Here is a 23,269-nt window from a genome sequence, read left to right on the forward strand (position 1 = left end):
TGCTTTTAAGTTGCCAATTCAAATGGTTTTTTTTCTAATGTTTTACTTATTTTTTGATAGACACACACACACACACACACACACACACACACACACACACACACACACGGTGAGCAGGGGAGGGTCAGAGAGAGAGGGAGAATACGAAGCAGGCCCCAGGCTCTGAGCTAGCTGTCAACACAGAGCCTGATGCAGAGCTCGAACCCACGAACTGCGAGATCATGACCTGAACTAAAACCAGACACTCAACTGACTAAGCCACCCAGGTGCCCCACTAATTCCAATGTTTTAATTATGTGGAGTATATTTAAATTATTATTAAATGCCTTCACTACATGCATGGATCATGTCAGGAACATGATATACAAAAAAAAAAAATCACAGTATCATCCATAGCCTCAGGGAAATTATAGTTTGAAATGGAGGAAAGAGAACAAAGCAAACAAATTTACACTACTGTCACAGCACTAAAATGAGAGTAGTCTTTTTTTTTTTTTTAAATGTTTATTTTTGAAAGAAAGAGCATGAGCGGGGGAAGACACAGAGCAAGGGAGACACAGAATCTGAAGCAGGCTCCAGGCTCTGACCTGTCAGCACAGAGCCCCCGTGAGATCATGACTGAAGCCAAAGTTGAACCCTCAACTGACTGAGTCACCCAGGCACCCCTAAAATAAGAGTAGTTTAGAAAAGCTATGGCACATGACACGAGGGAAGATAGGCTTTACAACCCTCTCTTCAGAAAAATATATGTCAACTGGGCAGGAGATGGGATGGTGTCCGGTTTTGCTTTGTGACATTGTTGAAATCCTTGGAGACAAAATTTTTAGAGCACCTTAAATAGTTATCTAGTTTTAACTGGTCATAAAAACTGGAGCTCTTTAAAACACATGAAAGATGGGGTGCCTAGGTGACTCAGTTGGTTAAGTGTCTGACTTCGGCTCAGGTCATGATCTCATGGTTCGTGGGTTCCAGCCCCACGTCAGGCTCTGTGCTGACAGCTCAGAGCCTGGAGCCTGCTTCGGATTCTGTGTCTCCCTCTCTCTCTGACCCTCCCCTGCTCATGCTGTCTCTCTCTCTCTCTCTCAAAAATAAATAAAACATTAAAAAAAAATTTTAAAACACATGAAAGAAAACTAATCTGTTTTAATACTATCATGGACATCCCCCTCACACACATACACACAAAGATAGATCTGCTGATCCCTTTCCAACAATTATCCCCTGCACTCCCAAAAACAATTTATCAAATATGGGGGGTGATTACAAGGAAGAACATGCAAATTCTTTCTTATTCCACTGAGTGAACCTGCACCCTCCAGTAGGGAACATACAGCTAATAAAATACTGAAAGTATGAGCTCATAAAGCAAGGCTTTATTACCTGTAATATTTAGGATCATCTCTATCATCATCATAATCTTCTAAAAATTCTTTGAGTCGTTTAGCTTCTTTTGCCTGTGAGAAAATTAAGACAAAGTATGCAAAATTAACACGTAGGTGATATTAGGTTACCGCCTTAAAAAGTCATGTAGGTTACCCCCTTCTCCCTTCTTGGAAATAGATTTTTCTCATCCATATCACTTGAATTTTATGATTCTCATGTACTTCATATATCAAATTTAAGTAACTTTAGATATATTTTGTCCTTTACTCTTGCAACAAGTCAGATTTAGGACTTATCCTTGCAAAAATACCACATATAGTATTTATTCTCTGAATATAATCTTCAAAGTAATGAAACCTAAGCATATCAAGAAACAAAACTATAAGCTATTTTATGGAATCTATTTAAAAAAATTCTACATATCATTTGTACGTGTATTATGCTACAGAAAGTAGTTTATATAAAATGTAAGATAAAATTAAAATTATGTTCACGCATAAAAATCCAGGGGTGCCTGGGTGGCTCAGTCAGTTAAAGATCCAACTCTTAATCAGGTCATGATCTCAAGGTTCATATGATCAAGCCCCAGGATGGGATCTGTGCTGGACGTGGAGCCTGCTTAAGGTTCAGCCCCACCCACCCCCAGCCCCACCACTTCCCCATTTGCGCATGTGCACTCTTTCCCTCAATCAATCCATCAAACTTTGAATATACAAACCATGAAAATATAGGACTCTCTTATTTTTAGAATTTCAAATGTAACTATTATATTTAATAGCACTTACAGGTAACAATTACATAAAGCTATACAATATACATAAGTAAATACTTATAGTTTATATCCTTATTTATTATATCAACAATTTTTATATGTACATACAAAACAGATAATGATAGGCTTCTAAATATATTAAAAGTTTATTACTTTGACTAAGGTAAAATTTTAATACATATCGTCCAGTTCAAAGTCTCTGTAAAGACTTCCCTAACCTAACCATCTCTCCGTCATGAATTTCCATTCCCAGACAGAATTAGTCATTTTTTTCTCTACACTCCCTAAATACTGTAAACACACCTTTACTATACCTTAAACACTCATACACACACTACAGTAACTACCTACCAGTTAGAAGCATTAGTTACTCTTGTAATGCTCAGTACCCAGCACAAGCCCAAGGCTGGGATATAATGTACACACAAATGTGTCAAATGAATGAAAATGGATTGTCAAGTAGAAACAACAAAACTTACAAATATCTAAATAAAACACAGGAAGGTCCATGAGGTAAACGGTAAAATACAAACCTAAGTTACTAGTCCTGAGGAGCAGAAAATTTCACTTTTTACATCATATACTTGTTATTTATGTTTATATAATGAAGAAGTAACTGCTTTTGTAACAGAACTTTTTTAAAGCTCCCAAACAAAGAGTAACAGGAAATTTTTCTCTAGAAAGGTTTCAGATTTGCTTGTTAAATTTATTCCCCCATGTTGTTCATGGCAAACATTTCTTATTTTAACTTTTTCACTATATTATTCTCTTCCTGTTTTCTAACCTAGGGATGAGAAAGAAATCCTAAAACGGGAGCACTAATTCAGGAGAACTGAAATCACGTTCAGTCATTCTCTGGCATTACGGATCTACTACCCAGAAAACCCATACTATCCATCTAGTTGCCGCACGCACCCTCTTTTGGTTACTTACAAAAACTCCCTCTATGCCTCATGTTCAAAAGCTATTTGAAGAGTCCTAATTTCAGTGAAGTTTTGGAAGAATAATCTCCAAACTGGAGATAAAGAAACCTTCATGAAATTCTGGCAAAGACAGAACACATGGAACCTACTACTAAAGCAAACACTATGATAAAATCTTTTGTAATTCTACTTAGTAACCGCCTTTCCAACTGCTTCACTATTATAGTTCATCTAAGAGTGTAAATGCAAAACACAAGGTTCATCTTTATCATGTATCTAAAAGAAAGGTAGCATAGGGAAAAATTCATAGATGTTATATACTGAAGATAATAATTTTGATTTATAAAAACAGAGGTCTTCCTTTACACTGTATATTAACTAACTGGAATTTAAATAAAACATCAAGAGAAAAAAAATTAGTTCTTCTCAAGACACTATTCCCTTCATCCACATGTACTACACCAAAATAGAACAGTATCTTCTAATGCAAAATGTTGCAGATTCTTAACCAAAGAACGTTGTATAAAATAATCATTTTATGCATTCCTCTATGACAGATTTACTTCAATGGTATTGCCAGAAGGTAATTTTGTTTAGGCAGCAAAAATGTGAAAAATAAGAGTAAGAAAGATTTTGGTGGTCTGGAATTGTCTGAAGATTACTTGAAATCTGTAAAAATTACGTTATCCACACTGAGAGCTTGTACATTTTAATTCTAAAGTAACTTCTAATTCTAGTTAATGGTAAAAAATTTGAGCTGCTTTTTATCTGAAAAATCACTTATTTTATTAACCTAGAATAATTACCATTTCTCTTCTTCTTTCTTCTTCTCTTTCGGCCTCCTTCTCATACTCCCGGGTTTTCTTCCGTTCTCTGATTTCCCAATTCTTAAGACGCTTTAAAAAAAAATTTTTTTTTTTGGTCAAAGTTTCACAAAAGTAAGCAAAGGGTCTCAACATCTTTTAACTAACCTACTGAGTTCCCGAGCTTTCTGAGGTGCCTGAGTGGGTTAGCAGCTCATCACCGAACTTCGGCTCAGGTCATCATCTCATGGTGCAGGAGCTGGAGCCCCGCATCAGGCTCTCTGCTGTCAGCATAGATCCCGCTTTGGACTCTCTGTCCCCAATACTCTCTCTCCCTCTCCGCCACTCACACTTGTTCTTTCTCTCTCAAAAATAAACTTCAAAACAAAACTTTTGTAATTAAAAAAAAGTAAGGCATTTCCTCAATTTACCTCTTGGTAAGCAGCTTCTTTCTCACGGAGTTTTCTTTCAAGTTTTCTTCGTTCATAAGCATCTTCTTCGTCCTCTTCTCGGTCCCGCTTCTTGTCTTTCTCTCTCTCTCGTTCCCGTTCCCTTTCTCGCTCTCTCTCTCGCTCTCGTTCTCTTTCTCGTTCCCGTTCTCTCTCTCTCTCTCTTTCCCGCTCCCGTTCCCGTTCACGATCTCTGCTCTTTTCTCTATATAAACAAAAGATTTACAAAAGCTGTCAATCCTTCTGTTTTCCTTTAAAACTAAGGAAAAGTAGGACAATATATATTACAAAATACACAAACTCACATGCCAGAATTTACCATTTGATTTCTGCAGAACTACAAAACTCTCTATATTCACCAGAAAGACATAATGTAAATCTAAACCGGTTTCTAAATTCAGTGTTAATGCTTATCAGTATCTCAGAAAACAGACACACCTGGATATGAGAAATACAAAGGACTGACAAACAAAAGGTTAAAAGATAGCCTACTCTACTAGTTATCAAAGAATAAAAGTGTTGGCAAAGGTGTGGGGAAAAGAGTACTTTGACATGTTGCATGGATAAATTACAACTATATTTACCAGCAATGAAAAGCTCTCCAATATTTAAGTCGAAGCAATAAAAAAAAAATTGCAGAATACATGTAGTCCGATGCCAATGATCTCGTTAAATACAAATATGTGTACGTATATAAAATGACAGTTTATGGATTCATACCTATAGTAAAAGTGTACCATTGTATATATGTCAAATTCTCTTACTCAACAGGATAATGATTATTCCGAGAGAGGAAGTAGGGAAAGTATTTTAATCCCCACTAAAGATTAAGGACAGCGGACTTCTAGTCCCAAGTCCCAACAACTGGTAGACTGACTAAAAGTGGACTTGCTTTCGGTTACAATCAGGTGAAAACCTGCAACACAGGCACGTATCATCTGAAAACCAGCTTGGGAAAAAAAGGTGAGCTTTTCTTCCTTTCCCCACTTCCTTCCTTTGTTCATCTTTTCTTTACCTCATTCCTAAAGAATTTGAGATGATTCATTAAATTCAACATAATTAGGAAAAGAAAAGTAAAACAAAACAAAAAGAGGTAAAATTACCAGGAGTCCTAGAGAGAGTAAATTGAGAGCTGGGGGGAGTTATGACCACATAGCAGGCTCACAGGACCATGTACAGACATGACTGGCTAAAAGCAGTGGTCCTATAGCTGATTTCCCAGGACATAGGACCTCAATGAAATGGTAACTAGAATAGATGCCTACTGACCCAGGAAGACAACAGGGAATCATGTCTGTCCAAGACACTGGGTGGACAGTGACTGTGTTCTGGATCTGTGTAAAACTGGGCTTCAGACAGAAATTAACTCTGAAGTTGAAAACTATTACTTGAACCAATGCTTACGTGCATGAGTCAGTAAGCCAGGCATGCTCTGTGGCCAAGGAAATTCCTCCCAGAAACGTATAAACAGTGTGGAGAGTGACCACCTGCAGTTTTACTCAAGCGATCAGCAAACAGTAACTTTCACCAAGCCTCACCTTGATCGACTCCGGTCCTTATTCCGATCCGAGCTCCTTTCCCGATCGCGGTCCCGGTCTCTCTCGCGGTCTCGGTCGCGATCTCTCTCTTTAGTGCGGTCACGATCCCTATCCCGTTCTCGTTCCCGCTCCCGTTCCTTCTCCTTTTCTCGTTCACGTTCTCTTTCCCTTTCTCGTTCCCGTTCTCGCCTTTCTCGTTCCCTTTCACGCTCCCTCTCTCTTTCTCTCCGTTCTTTCTCAATTTCCTGTCTTTCTTTTTCCTTTTTGCCTTTCTCTTCTTCCAGTTTCTAGAAACCAATAAAAGTACTTTTAGAGTTAACTCTGCAGCTCCAGTATTCAGATATTTCCCGGCGCAATGCCCAACAATGGGGAACAAAAACATCCAAACCACTGGTACTTTAAGATTAAGTACTTGTGGTTTTACTTGACAAATTAAACTGAAGCCATCACAAGACTATATAGATTGCGTGCAAACCCAGATACTCTACACAGACCAGGAATCTCCAATCTTGGATGCTGGGAGATTGTGTCAAGTGTGGCTGGCCACTCCATGATTATGTAATAACTAAAATGACCATGAAGAATGTGGTGATTAAAATAATTTCTAGAAATGCAATCACTTAGCTAAAACGTAACTCCTCTCATTATGAGTTTCTGTAAATCAGCGCAACTACTGATTTACTACTGATACTAACTATAACCCCAGATTTCCCATTACCTAAAAGGTTACTACTGGAAGGTTTTAGAGGAGAGGTAGGGGAGGAGAGTCAGGTCACTGTAATACAACTAAATAATCTTCTACCCTCTGGTTTGCCCACCCGCCAAAAGATAAGCTGAATTCAGCCAAGATTTGCCCTATTACCTAAATGGAAACATTTACTCCCACCATTACAAGATGGACAGCCCACCAAATACAAAAAGTTTGAAAATACACTCACTTCAAGCAAAAATGTACACAATTATAATATTCTCATTTCACTTAATTTTAAAAGCAACATATTTATGCCCATTATGCCTATAGACAATAAAAATATATCAACAGTGATAAATCCATCCTTGGAAGGAACGATTGCATATGAACTTACAGATGCTGTGCTAGGACATGGATCGCCAACACTGGATTAACCTTGCCTACAAGCTATGTTTCTGGGAGGAAGAGCAAGTACATGGTTCACAAATAAACCAAATAACAGAGTCAGACCAAGTTTGTACCCTGACAAAATTACCAGTGTACCACACGGTTTCTACACAAACTCCGAGAAAAAGAAAAACCCAAACAGGAAAAACAAAACAAAAACAAAATACATTTATTTATCCCTCTGGTTCTATGTTTAGTGTCACCGAAATGAAATTCAAACTGCAACAATAAAATGTGCATATTTTCGTCTTTTCTCAGTCATGTAAAGCATTTAAAACAACTTTAAAAAGCAATCTTACCTGTCATACTCTTTTTCTCTCGCTCATGGATCAGAGAACTGACAGAGGATTATGAAAGAGAAGCTAATGCATGAGAAATCAGTATATTCAGCTGCTGTGCCAATCTATATCAAAGGAGAATGTAGGCAAAGCCAAGACTGAATACACTGAAGTTACAAAGAGAAGAGAAAAGAAATGGTAGAAAGAGGACAGAAACTGAAAGCTATTTAAATGGGCGAATTCGAATTTCTGAAACAGTTCTAATGGACTATAAAAATTTGTATTGTAAAATGAGGCTAGACTACATAAAACTTACCTCAATTTCATACACTTATAAGAAATGTTTATTTCTGAGATAACAGATACTTACAGATTTATTTTAGCTGTTCCAATAATAATCTCTTTTGTAGGATTTAACTTTTCAACTTTTGCTTATTCACTGTACTACTTCTTTTTTAGGTATATAGTTCCACTTATGTTAACTAATAATTTGTTTCAGAACTCATTTCAAAAGTTTTGTTCTAGGTAAATGAACAAGTGAGTGAATCTGGTCCATACTAAATGCATTTCTAAAACACTCTATATGCAGTAGGGAGATGCACACATACACACATATATATTTTAAGACAAACACTGGAGAAAGAGAATATGGGAGTGAGTCAAAAAAGATGTAAGAAACTAATGAAATAATGAAGAAAAAAAGGACAGGAAAAAAATCATAAATCTTACCTTATTCTCTCTTCAGACTCGTCCGTGCTGTAAATGGACGCCCCCTGCCACGCTGATACCCTGACAGTCCGTGGTTACTTAATAAACTCATACCAAAACATGCAAAGGTTCACTGAGCTCATTTTTTGTTACTAGAGTTTCAAATGTCCCCTTTAATCATACCACCCAACAAAAAGAACTGTTTTTTGTTTTCATTTTGATCTTTTCTTAAAGTACATTTTGGAAATTCAAAACATTCCCAACCCCCAACAACAGTGAAAGAAGTCTAAGGCAGTCAAATGCCTGACAGCTTCTCAAACTCTGAAGCAAGTATCTTTTGAATTTGTTAAAAACACAATTTCCTCATACTTTACCAATGACATGACAGGGTTTAACAAATAACAACAAGGGGGTAAACCACACACACAACTGTATACCATTTTCAAGCTTACTCAGACCCTGACTTTGCATATTGAATCTAACCAAGAGTATCCCTCAGATAGGCCTTCCCACAGACTACCATTTAAACTCCAAATTAATTTGGGAAAACTTTATTTGTGCTTTTAGATACTTAATTCCTGGAAAAGCACTGTGTATGTGAGCTAGGGCTGGGCATCTGGATAATAAGTGTTCCGCAGCACTGATTCAATAACATTAATTGTCAACTTGGGATTTTGAAAGCAGTAAGAAAAAAGAAGATTGTATAAAAGAAAAAAATGAACACTTAACATTTCACTGAGTTAAAGATCACTCAGTCTTTTGAGTAAGACTTAAGTAACATCTTATTATCTCTAACATGAAAATACATTTCATGCTGTATTTGCATTTTACCGTCCATAAGCATCACCTTCAACACCAGCGAACGTTCACAGATGCACTGTCATAGAGAGAAGCTTTCAATAGGCAAAACTCGTGAGTGGGATTTACTATACACAAATACCCATTTCCAAGCCAGTTACCCCTTTGCATATTTTTCTGAGGGGGCATCCATAAATATAATAAAAAACAGAAGCTCATACTTACATCCTATTCCTTGTTACTTTCCAAGCTGAGAGTTTCATCTTGCATTAGTCACCATATGATCTCTATCATAATGGTGGGGGTCAATGAATAGATTAGCTTTATGGGAATTTACAGTTCTTCCATGCATCTAAAATTTGGTAAGTCTGGTAACCACTGACCTACTTTGTAAAATCTCCCCCTCTCAACTTTAATCTACACAAATATAAATCTTAAATTTCAATCTCAGCCCTAAAGCAAAGGTTTTCCTATGATTAAGTTAAATAACTGCCCCCAGAAATACACTACAGTGTAGGTTATCCTGCTGCCCCACTGAATCTAGTTTAAATCTGATCTTGATGTTTATGTTAAAATCTAAAAGTAAAATTAGCTTTTATTCATATTCAAGTGAGGTGACTGTAGTCAGTAACTGCAACGACTAAGCACAATATGTTAAGGACCACTTTAAAATGGTAAGGTCTTCTGTTTCTTTGTCTCTATCTAAATATTAATTAACCTATAAAAAGCATTTAAAATTATATTCTAATGTAAGGTTGATTTTTTTTTTTTGTCTGTTTGCTTTGGATTCTGTAAAAAGTCTAGATTGGTATCAAGTGAAAAAATAAGAATACTACCTTGTGTGTGTCTCTGAATTTGCTGATCTCTCGGGATATCAGATCTCTTTTGTCTTCTTCCATTTCTATAGCATTTATATCCTCCTAAAAACGACAGGGAGGGATAGGAAAGAATGCATTATAGATCTACATCAATACAAAGATATTAAAATTAAAAGTTAGATATTCTGTACATTTTACAAAAATATAGGAGTAACTAAACAAACAGAACTTGAATTGTATGAAATAACTAGGGAGATATCAGAAAAACAAGAATCACAAATCTGGCCGTTAGCAAGTAAAGAGTCATTGTCAATGCCTACAATGTAAACGAACCTTAGTGATGAGTGGGTAAGGGATCAGTGGGGCCACTGGAAATCTGCGGAAAATCTGCGGAAAAATCCACAAAAGATTAAAAAAAAAAAAAAAGCAATGAGTTTACATTACCCTGCACAACAATGCTCTGTGCAAGATTTCTGTGACATTTTCTTAATTTCAAATTACTTAATAAAAAAGATTTCACTCACTTGAACCCCCTTGTCACCTACCACCTCCTTACCCTCCAACTCCCCCAGGCAATGGAGTAAGAAAAGTCTAACAGGACTTTTTCCTTCAAACCCAGGAAACAATCATACCAACAAAATTTACTCATAATTCCTGTCATACAGCAGGATTTCTTTGATCCTTCCCTCCCATTCCATATCAAACAAATATGTCTAGTAATTTTCTCCTTTCCCATTAATGCTGGAAGAGAAAAAACAAACTCTAAAACCTCAATTACCCTATAATATGACTATCAATTCCCATTCCCGACAACTGGCATCTCACTAGACAGGTTAAGACCACATGAGGAAAATCAAGCCAAGTAATAAAAATGTATTTGTCCGGAAGCAAATTGAAAGTGAAATTCAAAATACAGTGGTAAGGCACTGAAATTCAAAATAAAATGACTGTAACTACCCCTTTATATTAAAAACTATAGGGTAGGTTTCACAGAATTCACACTACTTTTTCATGGCACATAAAATCCATGCACATAACACACTTTCAAAATTTCATTAAAATACTCCCTATAGTTCCTTTAAGTTTATCAAAAAAAAAAAGAATATTAAAAAACAAATATTTTCTTTCAACTTGGACTCCCTCTGTTTAATTGGCTTAGGCAGGCAAAGAGTGGCAAAACAGAAGGCCCTGGGGAGGAATGCCACGTCTTGTCCTACTCGTTCACAGTCATCCAGTTAGAAGTTCAATGGTGTTACTATCCACAGAGGGGAATGAGCAGTGGTTTGTAATAAAGGTGTCTAAGAATTAAAGAATGGGTGAAAATCCTCAGTGAAGGACATCTGCTGTCCTGCTTAGAGCAGGGATAGAACAGTATCAGGGAATAAGACAAAACAAAGCCAGCCCCTTCACGGCCAAAAAGACAAAAATAAAAAACTTCCTTTGTCCCTTAGTATCAGCTCCTACTTCATGACTCAAGGGTTTTTTCCTTATGAAATTTGAATCCACAAACACAAGCATCCATACCAGTGCATTTCAAACACACAAAACAAACATTTTGGTAAAAAATGTGAGAGTTACTCGATTAAACATGGTCAAATTAGGCTTAACTGTATATTGTTACAAATGCTAGTCATTTTATTTCCCCCTTGAAAGTTGAAATGCAATAAAAACACAGTGACACCATAAAAAGTAAACTGCAGAAATAACTCTCTTGTCAGAAATCAGTAACACATACGTCCTCCTTCTTTTCCTTCTTCTTCTTCCTGGGGTGAGAGTCAGATTCTTGTGAGGGGGCATTGAGCTCACTGGAGTATTCTCGAATTAAAACTTCAATAGCCCCTTTAATCATTTGATCTCTCCTCTTAGTCTCTTCATCTAAAGCTTCTTCATCATCATTAGTGACAGTTTCTGGCCTTGCAGTCTTTACCAAAAAAAAAAAAAAAAAAAAAAGCAAATTCAGGAGGAGAGAGAAAAAGAAAATGAAAATCATTCTAAAACTAGTACACAAAACAAACATGTTTTTCTCCAACAAAACATCTCTGTAGTCTGATTAAATGTAGTCCGATTAACTTTACAAAACTAAACTTCATTTACTGGTTTTTCTTAGATACTGATACCTTATCATTTTCTTTTCCTTTTTTCCTTTAATAGCTAATATTCTGAGCCCTTACCAGTTACAAAAAGATTAAACCAGAGGACTAAAATACTACACAATACATCTGCAAAGCTTTCAGTTTTTCAGATTGTCTTGCTCAAATACTTCTACAAACTATTATAGAATAGTTCTATAAACTATTGATATTTACTGCATTAACCAACTGAGAGTTGAAAATTTAATCATGTAAAAAAAATAGCTTGTTTGCACACTTTGACAGCCACCATTTAAAATAAACAAAAGGATGTGTAGGTTAAACAAATGAAAAACACTAGGTAGCTATACACAACAAAATGCAAGCATTGAAAGGAAAAGAAAAACACAAGCATCAGATAGGCCAGGGGCTGAAACAACCGCATCTCTTTTCCCCTTCTGCTTTCTATAATGTAGAAATACCACTTAAAAAAAATAAACAAACATGTACTTATACTCTAAGAAAAAACCAACACTAAATAATGTACAAGTCTTTCTCCAATGACTTGCACATGTAACATTATAAAAAATAAACAAAATTCATGTTGTAATGCTTCTCATAAATAAGTAACTATTTGTAGGACTTTATTATATTTATAATATTTATTTATTTATCCCTGAGAGACTGTGCACAATCAGGGGAGGGGCAGAGAGAAGCGGAGCGGAGGAGACACAGAATATGAAGCAGGCTCCAGGCTCTGCACTGTTAGCAGAGAGCATGACGAGACGCTTGAACCTATGAACTGTTAGATCATGACCTGAGCCAAAGTAGGACACTTAACCAACTGAGCCACCCAGGTGCCCCAAGGACTTTATTATATTTTAAAAGAAGACTAGACTGATTTTATTGATGTGAAAACAAAAGATTATTGACTTCTGATATACTATAATTCTTGTTTTTAATCTTAATTTTACTTTAAAAGGCCCCTGGGTAAAGGAATTAATTCAGTTCGAACTTAACAAAAGTTAACCATATATATTTTTTTAAGGTTTTTTTTTTATGTTTTTTTTAAAATTTATTTTTGATACAGAGAGAGGCAGAGCATGAGAGGGGGAGGGGCAGAGAGAGAAGGAGACACAGATCCGGAAACAGGCTCCAGGCTCTGAGCTAGCTGTCAGCACAGAGCCTGACGTGGGGCTCGAACCCACGAACGTGAGATCTGACCTGAGCCGAAGTCGGAGGCTTAACCAACTGAGCCACCCAGGCACCCCAGGCTTTTTTTTTTTTAAAGTAATCTCTACTCCCAACATGGGGCTCAAACTCACAATCTCGAGATCAAGAGTCACTTGGTCTTCTGACTGAGCCAGCCAGGTGTCCCCAAACTACCAAATTTAGAGAATGACCTCAAAATTTTGGATAAGTTCGTTACTCAGTCTTTTCTTAAAACTAGGAAAAATGGAAAAGTATGACAAGCCATAACAACATAAGGATGTGTACAAAAACTTTTGTAGTTTAAAACTATACACACATGCCTCAAAGTAGTTATCAATTTACTTGGTAAACATATATTGTGTGTGTTTTCAGATTCAATTCAGAACAACGTTCTTCTGCATAAATGCTGGCTCTTGGTCACAATGCATGCAACTATTCAAGAAAAGTTTCATGTTTTGTGACTCCTTAATATAACTTATTAGTGATTTCAGATTTCATAATTCTGAAAGCAACCTCCAATAAATACTTATTCAACAGGTATTTTTTTCTTTCTTTCTTTTTAAAGAGCTCACACCCTGAGATTAAGACCTAAGCTGAGATCAAGAATCAGGACACCTACCAACTGAGCCACCCAGGCGCCCAAAAGGTATTTTTTCTTAATTTGGTCAACAATTTTTTTTCATTAGAAAAAAAATGTTCTAAGTAACCTCTAAATGCAAAATGGGCCTCAAATTCACAACCCTGAGATCTACAGTTGCATGCTCTACCGACTGAATCAGCCAAGTGCCCCCTGGCTCAACAAATTAAGAGCCTACAATGTGCAAGGTACTATGCAAAATGGCAAAAAAAAAAAAAAAAAAAAAGTCATTATGGGAAAAAGAAATGACCTTGCCCTTAAGCATTTAGTAAACAGAATAAGAAGTTATGTTACAGATAACTTCAAGTTAAGTCATAATGTGTAGTATCATAAAACTAACCACTCTGAGTTCCTTACTTTCCCAAACCTGCCTCTTGATCCAACCTTCTTGTGCCAACTATTTACCTGGTATCTTGGATAAAGACAAGAAGCTTCACACAAGAACAGTAATTAAACTTAAAATTAATTACCAAAAACACTACAATCTATAATTGTGATGTATTTTTACTTTAAATCAATAATATATCACTAAAATCCCTTCAGTAATGCTCTGCTTCCCCGCAGATCTTTTTATTCTTTAATAATTTTTTTAAGTTTATTTATTTTGAGAGAGACAGAGATAGCATGAGCGGGGAAGGGCAGAGAGAGAACAGACAGAATCCCAAGTAGGCTCTGCACTGTCAGCACAGGGCTACCAAGAATCCCTCTCCACAGGTTTTAAACGAAATAATTAACCTGCCAGTAACCTGCCACTGAAACTGTAGGTCCTGAGACACACGGAGCTCTTTCAACCCAAATGCTCAACTGCTGAGCCCTAAATTCTGTATTAGGAAAATACCTCTGGGGCGCCTGAGTGGTTCGGTTGGTTAAGCTCCGCCTTTGGCTCAAGACATGATTTCACAGTTCCTGGGTTTGAGCCCCACATCAGGCTCCACGTTGATAGTACAGATTTGAGCCCCACTCTCTCTGCCCCTCCCCCACTTGCGTGTGCCCTCGTGTTCTCTCTCTCAAGATACACAAATATTTTTAGAAAAGGGTGCACCTGGGTGGCTTGGTCAGTTAAGCATCCAACTTCGGCTCAGGTCATGATCTTACAGTTCGTGGGTTTGAGCCCCACATCGGGCTCTGTGCTGAATGTTTGCTCAGAGCCTAGAGCCTGCTTCAGATTCTCTGTCTCCTTCTCTCTCTGCCTCTCCACTTTCGCTCTGCCTCTCAAAAATAAATAAATGTAAAAACAATTTTTTTTAATTAAAGAAAAAAGAAAATACACTCTCTGAGAGACTATCAAGTCAGTCTTTAGCAGGGGCACCTGGGTGGCTCAGTTGCTTAGGCATCCAACTTAGGCTCAGGTCATGATCTTACAGTCTGTGGGTTTAAGCCCTGCTTTGGGCTCTGTGCTGCCAGCTCAGAGCCTGGAGCCTGCTTCAGATTCAGCGTCTCCCTCGCTCTCTGCCCCTCCCCTGCTCACTCTGTCTCTCAAAATAAAATAAAGACATAAAAAATAAATAAATAAATAAATTTTAAGTCAGTCTTTAGCGTTTCCCCTACATTCTAAATTCCTTGCCATGAACCCTCTACATCTCCATGCTTTCCTAAGTATAAAGATGAAAGTAGGGTTATAAATCTGAAGGCTTGGTCATTTAAAAATACTCACAAGCCCCTAAAGTCCTTCCCACCACCATCCTAAATCTAATTTAAATATTAGTATAGCTGGTCTTACCTAAGTTAGAAGTAAAGCATTTGAAATGAATTCACACCACCTTATAGGTGACTTCCATCCCTTGATCTACACAGAACATGTATATTTTTAGGGGCACCCGGGTGGTTCAGTTGGTTAAGCACTTGATTCTTGGTTTCAACTCATGTCATGAATCATTGTTTGCGGGTTTGAGCCCCACGTCAGGCTCCATGCTGATGGTTCAGAGCCTGCTGGGGATTCTCTTATCTCCTTCTTTCTCTGCACTTTCCCTGCTTGCTCTCCTGCTTGCTCACTCATTCTCTCTTCTATCTCAAATAAATATTAAAAAAAAAAAAAAGAAAATGTATATCTTTTAGAAGGAAAGCTTATTAGCCCAAATCTCTTTACCAAATGTTCATGTAAGAAAACCAAAAATAACCAGATGTATCATGGAAGGAAAAGTTATGTCTGCTTTCAACTTAAGGTGTACTCTTGGGTCCTCAACCATAAACAGCTGCCTGATTTCCAGTTTCTTATTCCCTTCAATATCAGAAAGCACATTCAGTAATACTGATCAGCAAAAGATGATGGGTTTAGCAGTACAAGAGGATCACAGAAACCAACTGAATATCCGTGAGGTTTATGGGGCCCACCTATTCAGCTCTTTTCAGAGGAATTAAAAGCTTCAATAGTAAAGCTACTGGTAGTAAAATGAAGCTGAAAAACACCTCTTCCAGGCTCATTGTCTGGTACTGACTTGTTTTGACTCCACGGTCCAAAATAAAAACTTCCTTGGGAACTTAAGCAAATGCAGAGCACTTTCTCTTGAGAAAATATAGATTCAACCAGACTAATTTCCAGCCAAAGATGTAAATATTAAAGATGTCCCTATCTGGAGCATGCACCCTCAATTAAAATGCAATGCAAGAGGCTCTTTCCAGAGATTATCAGTCCTTCCAACATTGGTCAGAAGTCATTCTTTTTTATATTTGTTTGTTTGGTTTATTTATTGATTTTGAGAGAGCAGGTAGGAGATGACCAGAGAGAGAAAGGGGAAGAGAGAACCCCAACCATGCTCCGAAGTGTCACAGAGCACAACGCACAGCTTAAACCCACAAACCATGAGATCATGACCCGAGCTAAAGTTGGACACTTAACCAACTAAACCACCCAGACACCCCCAAGTCATTCTTGAATGTGTGGTTACCAACCACTACTTGTAAGGATCAAGCAGGCATCTCTACTCCTAAACTGCTATTGCTGAACAGCCAGAAAGCTAGGAGCTACCTCAAAAGGAATACTTTCACTAATGGCCAAAGGCTGCTTCCACAAATTCTGCAAAACCTATATAAAAACTTTCAATCATCCTGTTAGACAAGGCACATAATTCTAAAAATTCTGGGTCAAGGTGCTTGCTTCTGCAGCACATGTACTAAAATGCTGGGTCGAGAGAAATATCCCACTCTTTTTCAGGACAAACTTATATTTCTTTTCTTTTTTACCCAAAAAGAACTACACAACTAATTGTGTTTTGTCTTCTGCCTGGGAGACAGGAAAATGCCTGAATAAATTACCATATGAGTTCCTCAATGTCTCATAGTTCTTTATTTGGGGGGGCACAAATGCGTGAGGGGCAGACAGAGACAGAGAATCTCAGGAGGGGTAGAGAGAAAAAGATGGGGCGGAGGGACACAGAGAAAAGCAGCTAACCTGAAGTGGGGCTCATGCTCACCCCAAGTGTGACATGCCCTCACCCAAAGCAGGGCTCAAACTCAGGAACAGCGGTATCATGACCTGAGACATCCTTAATGACTGAGCCACCCAGGTGCCCATTTAATGTGTCATTCTTTTTTTGTTTTGTTTATTTTTGAAAAAGAGAGAGAGAAAGAGAGAGAGCGCGAGAGCCCGAGAGCATGAGCAGGGGAGGGTCAGAGAGAGAGGAAGACACAGAATCTAAAGAGAGGCTCCAGGCTCTGAGCTAGCTGTCAGCACAGAGTCCAGCGCAGGGCTCGAACCCATGAGCCACGAGATCAAGACCTGAGCTGAAGCCGGACGCTCAACTGACTGAGCCACCCAGGTGCCTCTGTCTCATTCTTATATCATCCATCTTAGGTCAGTTTTCTAAACTTCTCCACAACACTCAACAAGAAAGAAGAAAGAACAATATCTTCCCATATTTTATCTTGAAAAATCATGACAAATCTTTAATCTACTCCATAATAGTTGTATTCACCTAAAATTTATTTGAAAAAAAATTATCTGATAAGATAAAAAAGTATCTGATCAGCATTGCACTACTTTTTCTTCTTACCAATACTGTTGACTAAGATGACATTGTAGGAAACTATGCCCTGTCTTGTGACTTCAAGTATCTCTGAGCACCACATCAAATCCACCCAGAAGTCAGGTCTGTTAATGTTTTAAATTTCATCTTATCTGAAATAATTGTTCTGTTTTTATTGGAGGTGGCTACAATTCCATTCTTGATGATATAAACATTTAAATTATGGTTCCTCTCACTAATAGTGATTACAAATTAAATCAAAAGCCACACAATTGTGTATTTCCTTATACAAATACAGTGAAGTAATTTGCTTCATGTTCAGAGTACACTTTTGCAAATGCTACAAAATAAACCACCTCACCAGCTAATGATTAAACATAGGGGAAAAAAAGAAAGACACCCAGGGAATTACATAAAAACTGTGAAGACATTAAATCCATGCTTTATTTTAAGAATTCAGTTATTACTGCAAGGAAAATCTGAAAAGTCTTAGAGAGTTGTGGGTTTTTTTTGGGAGAGAAACAACAAGAGCACAGGGTACATACAGGGGAGTGGCGGGGCGGCAGGGCTCTGTGCGGACAGTAGGGCTGACAATCACAGTGAGATCATGCATGACCTGAGCCAAAATCAAGGGACAGATACCTAACTGACTGAGCCACCCAGGTGCCTCAGACAGTGGTTTTTTTGATATGACAGGAAACTGCTGCTGTGATACATAGATTATACTCCCAAGAAACCGCACTTTATTATTTCTTTATAAAACTAGGTAAAGACAGTAAGATTATTAGGTGAGCAATGCAACTGCAACTGCCCCCTCAATAAATGATCAATCATTCCATCCTTCCTGGGGGCAACACACTGTCCCAGGTTCTGCAGAGGTACAAGCGGAAGAGACACAGCCTGTGAACTTATTGTCCTTCCTATTTACGATCAGAGCTATGGAAATAGGGCACAAGGGGTATGAGAGACAGGTACCAACAACATATGTTACAAAGCAGACTGTCGTAACACCAGTAAAAGCCTGGAAACCTATATATGGGAAAAGAGGAATTAATTCTGCTTGAGAGAAATCCAGGATAGGATTGACAAAGGCTGAATGAATCAAGTCACACTGTAATGAGATCGGGATAGAACTGCAAGAGAGCTTGCATGGACAACAAGGACATGAAATGTCAGCAAAGCACCAAAGAAGTTTGCGGAGATATAGGATTGACAGTAGCAGAAGGATTGATGAGAGAAGCTAGAAAGGTAGACTGAACGAGCTTTGAATGCTATACTAAGAAGACAGGCTTTATACTATGAGAAATTCAAAACCATTAAGGATGCACCGGCACACGGTTGACATACTTGCTTTAGAAATATAGGCAGTGCTAGAATAATCAGATAAGACGAATGAAATATAGAGAAATCAGTTAAAATTTACTAAAAGTCCAAGAAAAGATAAAAGTGAAAAAAATCTATTTACAGAATACATGGAATTCAATCTTCTATTTATGGAAGAAAAATTCACATATTGCAATTAAAATGATATTACTATATTCATACAAAGAAAAAAATCTGAAACACTATGTAACAAAAACATATACAGGAGCTCCCAACGTTGATGAGATTACAGGTGGCACTTAATTTCTTTAAATAGTTTATTTATTTTTTAATTTTTTAATGTTTTATTTATTTTTGAGACAGACACAGAGCATGAGTGGGGGAGGGGCAGAGAGAGAGAGAGAGGGGGAGACACAGAATCAGAAGCAGGCTCCAGGCTCTGAGCTGTCAGCACAGAGCCCGATGTGGGGCTTGAACCCATGAACGTGAGCTCTGACCTGAGCCGAAGCCGGAGACTCAACTGACTGAGCCACCCAGGCGCCCCTCTTCTTTAAATAGTTTACAATGGGTGTTATATATAAGTGATGGCTCACCAGGTTCTACTGAAACCAATACTACACTGCATGTTAACTAACTTGAACTTAAATAAATTAAAAAAGTAAAAAGTAAATAAATGTGTCTAGGCAGAACTCACAACAAATGCTGACTAGAATGTAAAAAAGAAAAAGAATTTCAATAAATGACAGCATGTACTTAAATAAATAGCTTGCTTTATAGAGTTCTTTAAAAATGTTTATTTTTGAGAGAGAGAGAGAAAAAGAATGCAAGAGTAGGGGAGGGGCAGAGAATCTAAACAAGGCTCCACAATGACAAGAGAGCCTAATGTAGCACTGAAACTCACGAACTCCAAGATAAAGACCTGAGCCCCAAGGTCAACACTTGACTGAGCTACCCAGGTGCCCCAAGGTTTTATTTTTATTTCTTTAATCTTTATTTATTATTAAGAAAGAGACAGAGCATGAGCAAGGGAGGGGCAGAGAGAGGAGGGGAGACACAGACTCCAAAGCAGGCTTCACCCTCAGCACCCTTTACTGTGAGATCATGGCCTGAACCAAGGTCAGAGGCTGAGCCACCCACGATTCCCTGAAGATTTTAATAACATTTTGAGGTTTTGTTTGTTTTGCTTTTAGAAAGAACATACAGTGTTTTTGTAAAGGAGGGAGGAGTAATACCAAAAAAGGTATTTCTATTTTGATAGGCAATGAAAGCATGAAAAGAGAAAAAAGGCTTTGTTTTTGTAGAAAAAGAAGGTAATAATAAACCCACTTTAAACCCCTTAAGTTTGAGATGACAAAAGTAAATAGGAAATATACTCAGGTTTTAGCTACTTTTTGTTTTGTTGAAAGGGAGTAATGATGACTACATTACAATACCACATAGGAAAATTCCCTTTATTTTAGCTTCACCTAATATGGGACCATCCTGAGGAAAGTAGTAAGATTTATTTTCATTCATCATTCATTTTAGAGCCTATGTACTTTTTGGGAGGGCGCTGGGGAGAACACACACATGCATGGCCGGGAACAGAGGAAGAGGGAGAGAGAAAATCCCAAGCAGGCTCCACCCTCAGCATGGAGCCCGAAGTGGGCTTCGATCACATGACCCTGAGATCATGACCTAAGCCAAAATCAAGAGTCAGATAATCAACCAACTGAGCCACCCAGGTACCCCAGAACCTATGTACTTTTCTTTTTTTTTTTCCTTTTAGTTTATTTTTATTTATTCCGAGAGAGAGAGAGAGAGAGAGAGAGAGAGAGAGAGAGAGAAACACGTGCACGCAAGCAAGCAGGGGAGGAGCAGAAAGCAAGAGACGGAATCCGGATTAGACTCTGCACTGTCAGCACAGAACCTGATGTAGGGCTCCAATTCATGAAATATGAGATCATGACCTGAGTCAAAGCTGAAAGCTGGATGCCCAACGGACTGAGCCACCTAGGCGCCCCAGAACCTGTGTACTTCTAAAAGAGAGGGCAACTAATTAAAACAGTATAGTTGAAATATATTTTGTTGTACTTACACAGCTACCTTAATGAATTAACTGGAATAGTCTGTACCAATGCTTTTTTCTGGCAAGTTAACCATGTCCAGCCTCCCTCACTACCTTCATCCTAACCTAGAACAAGCAAACCAACAGTCATCTACCCGCTATGGGTAGATAAAAGACTTAAAAACGATAAACTGTAAAAATAACCTCCTGCATTTAGCCACCAGCACATATTATAATGAGGATGACCTTGGGAAGCCCCATATTAGATTCACTTATAAAAAAGCATTTACAAAAATAAAATAAAATAAAACAAAAATAAAAATATTTACATTGAATGAGCATAGTAAGATAGCACTACAGAAAACATACCCCATTAGATGCTTTCTTTTTGGCTTTCCACTCATCCAACTGTGCCTTTGTCTTTGCATCAACTTTAACAAGTAGTTTCTTCTCTCCAATCTGCAGGTCATGCAATAACCTGAGTGCACGGAGGGTAGATTCGGGTTCCTTGTACTCACAGAAGCCAAAGGCTAAAAATGGATGTAAAGAATTAGTCAATATCAATGCAGTTATGAAAACATAGTATTTATGGAAAATTAAAATCATTAGACTAAACATACACCAGGATTATTCATGTTTTCACTCCTCTCTTTCCTTCAATTACCTTTGACCCTCAAACCAAAAGAAAAAAGAGAAAAACAGGAAAGAAAATTTCTAATCACGCAAACTGGTTCTTATTAGAAGTGCTGATAAAATATTTAGCAGAACCAACAAACTTCATAATGGAGTCCTTTAATTATTTCCTGAATTCATTACATCCAGACTTCCTACAACTATATGGATATAACTAACTACAATTTTATATTATATAGCTACAATCCTATGAAAGCAGGCTGCTTGAACCTCTTAAAACACTTTTCAATTGAATCATTAAACTAAAAAAGTACTGAACTTTTATCCTAGTTATGAGTCTTATTTTTGTGTCTGTTTCATTTTAATAACTAGTCTAAGCATTATTACCATGACTTTGAATCAGAGATATTAAAACATAAATTTTAAAAGAGTAATCTAAAAATTTTAAATAAAATTTAAAATAAACGGATCCAGAAGAGGCAAGGAGAGGATTGATCGAAACCATGTGTTGTGTCTTCACTCTCTGTGCGTCCCCCTTCCTGCCCTTTCTCTCCCTCTCTTAGGAAAAGAACCCGCGACGATTCTCCTCCCTGCTGGTCGGGGCGGACGAAACAGGCATACCGCTGAACGCCGGGCGCCGGGACCTGGCATCAGTTAAGACATTCCCCACAAGTATGTCTCCTCACTCCCTGTCACCTCCTTTCCCACATTTTGATTTCCTCCCTAGGTTAGATAACTCTTCCTTTCTGGAGATTTCACTTCATAATTCATTTCTTCCCATATATAAATTTTAAGCTATTTATCTGCGATGCTTCTTTGCGTACTTCTAAACGTGATGTTAGGAGAAATGACTGAAAACTTGGAGATAAAATACAAGGTTGACTACATGTTCTTTCAGTTATGGTGGATTTAACAGGCCCTTCCAAGGACTGGTTTGATTCTCTAGGAAAAAGCACCTTTATTTGACTTTGCCGTTTGTAATTTGATTAGAGCTCATCTGATAAAGTTATAGGTTAACTTATAGATTTCCGTACAGCAAGAAAGACAACCCAAATATTATAATGTTTTGCCCCAAAGGAAAACAGGCAGCTTCATATCTGACTTAGCAAATTTATTCTAACATATTTTTATTTTTCTTAAATGTTTTTGCTGGAGGCCTAGATAAACTCTTTTCCTTAAAATCTGTGAGAACCATTATTACCATTTTACTGGCCCCCTGGTTATCTGATGTGTTGAATAAAATATATGAAAGGTGTTTATTACAAAAATAAATAAATAAATAAAATAAAATAAAATAAACGGATCCAAATATGTATACATTTAAGGACACAACCACACAGAGAGGAACTATCCTGAGTGATTTTAAATTTTTTTCTTTTAATATTTATTTATTTTTGAGAGAGAGCAGAGTGCGAGTAGGGGAAGGTCAGACAGGAAGACACAGAATCTGAAGCAGGGTCCAGGCTCCGAGCTGTCAGCACAGAGGCCGATGCGGGGCTCAAACTCACAAACCACAAGATCATAACCCGAGCAAAAGTTGGACACTTAACCAACTGAGCCACCCAGGTGCCCCTATTCTGAGAGATTTTACAACAGTAAATTTGACTCTAGATTTTTCAGTGTGATATATCATAAAGACAAAACACCTGTCATTAAAAAAGAAAATTTCTATAACCATATTGTGATGAAAGCATAGACATGATTAGTCTTGAATTGTTTTATATGAAATGTGAGAAGAACCAAGCCAGTAATTACTTAATAGTCTATCATCCCAATGT

At 37.6% G+C, this 23,269-nt stretch overlaps 1 protein-coding gene across 1 annotated transcript in view; it reads right to left on the reverse strand.

The window, feature by feature from the left end:
* Positions 1–23,269, reverse strand: part of RBM25 (RNA binding motif protein 25) — a 61,435-nt gene that overhangs the window by 13,850 nt on the left and 24,316 nt on the right. Inside the window, exons 6-13 of the mRNA XM_029950597.1 lie at positions 21,228–21,388; positions 11,344–11,529; positions 9,942–9,995; positions 9,627–9,710; positions 5,869–6,155; positions 4,313–4,535; positions 3,885–3,974; positions 1,381–1,454 (exon numbers count right to left, since the gene is read on the reverse strand). Of these exons, the coding sequence (XP_029806457.1) occupies positions 1,381–1,454; positions 3,885–3,974; positions 4,313–4,535; positions 5,869–6,155; positions 9,627–9,710; positions 9,942–9,995; positions 11,344–11,529; positions 21,228–21,388 (1,159 nt within the window). The remainder of the gene's footprint in view (positions 1–1,380; positions 1,455–3,884; positions 3,975–4,312; positions 4,536–5,868; positions 6,156–9,626; positions 9,711–9,941; positions 9,996–11,343; positions 11,530–21,227; positions 21,389–23,269) is intronic.

The sequence above is a fragment of the Suricata suricatta genome, chromosome 9, assembly GCF_006229205.1.
Source record: "Suricata suricatta isolate VVHF042 chromosome 9, meerkat_22Aug2017_6uvM2_HiC, whole genome shotgun sequence".
NCBI lineage: Eukaryota > Metazoa > Chordata > Mammalia > Carnivora > Herpestidae > Suricata > Suricata suricatta.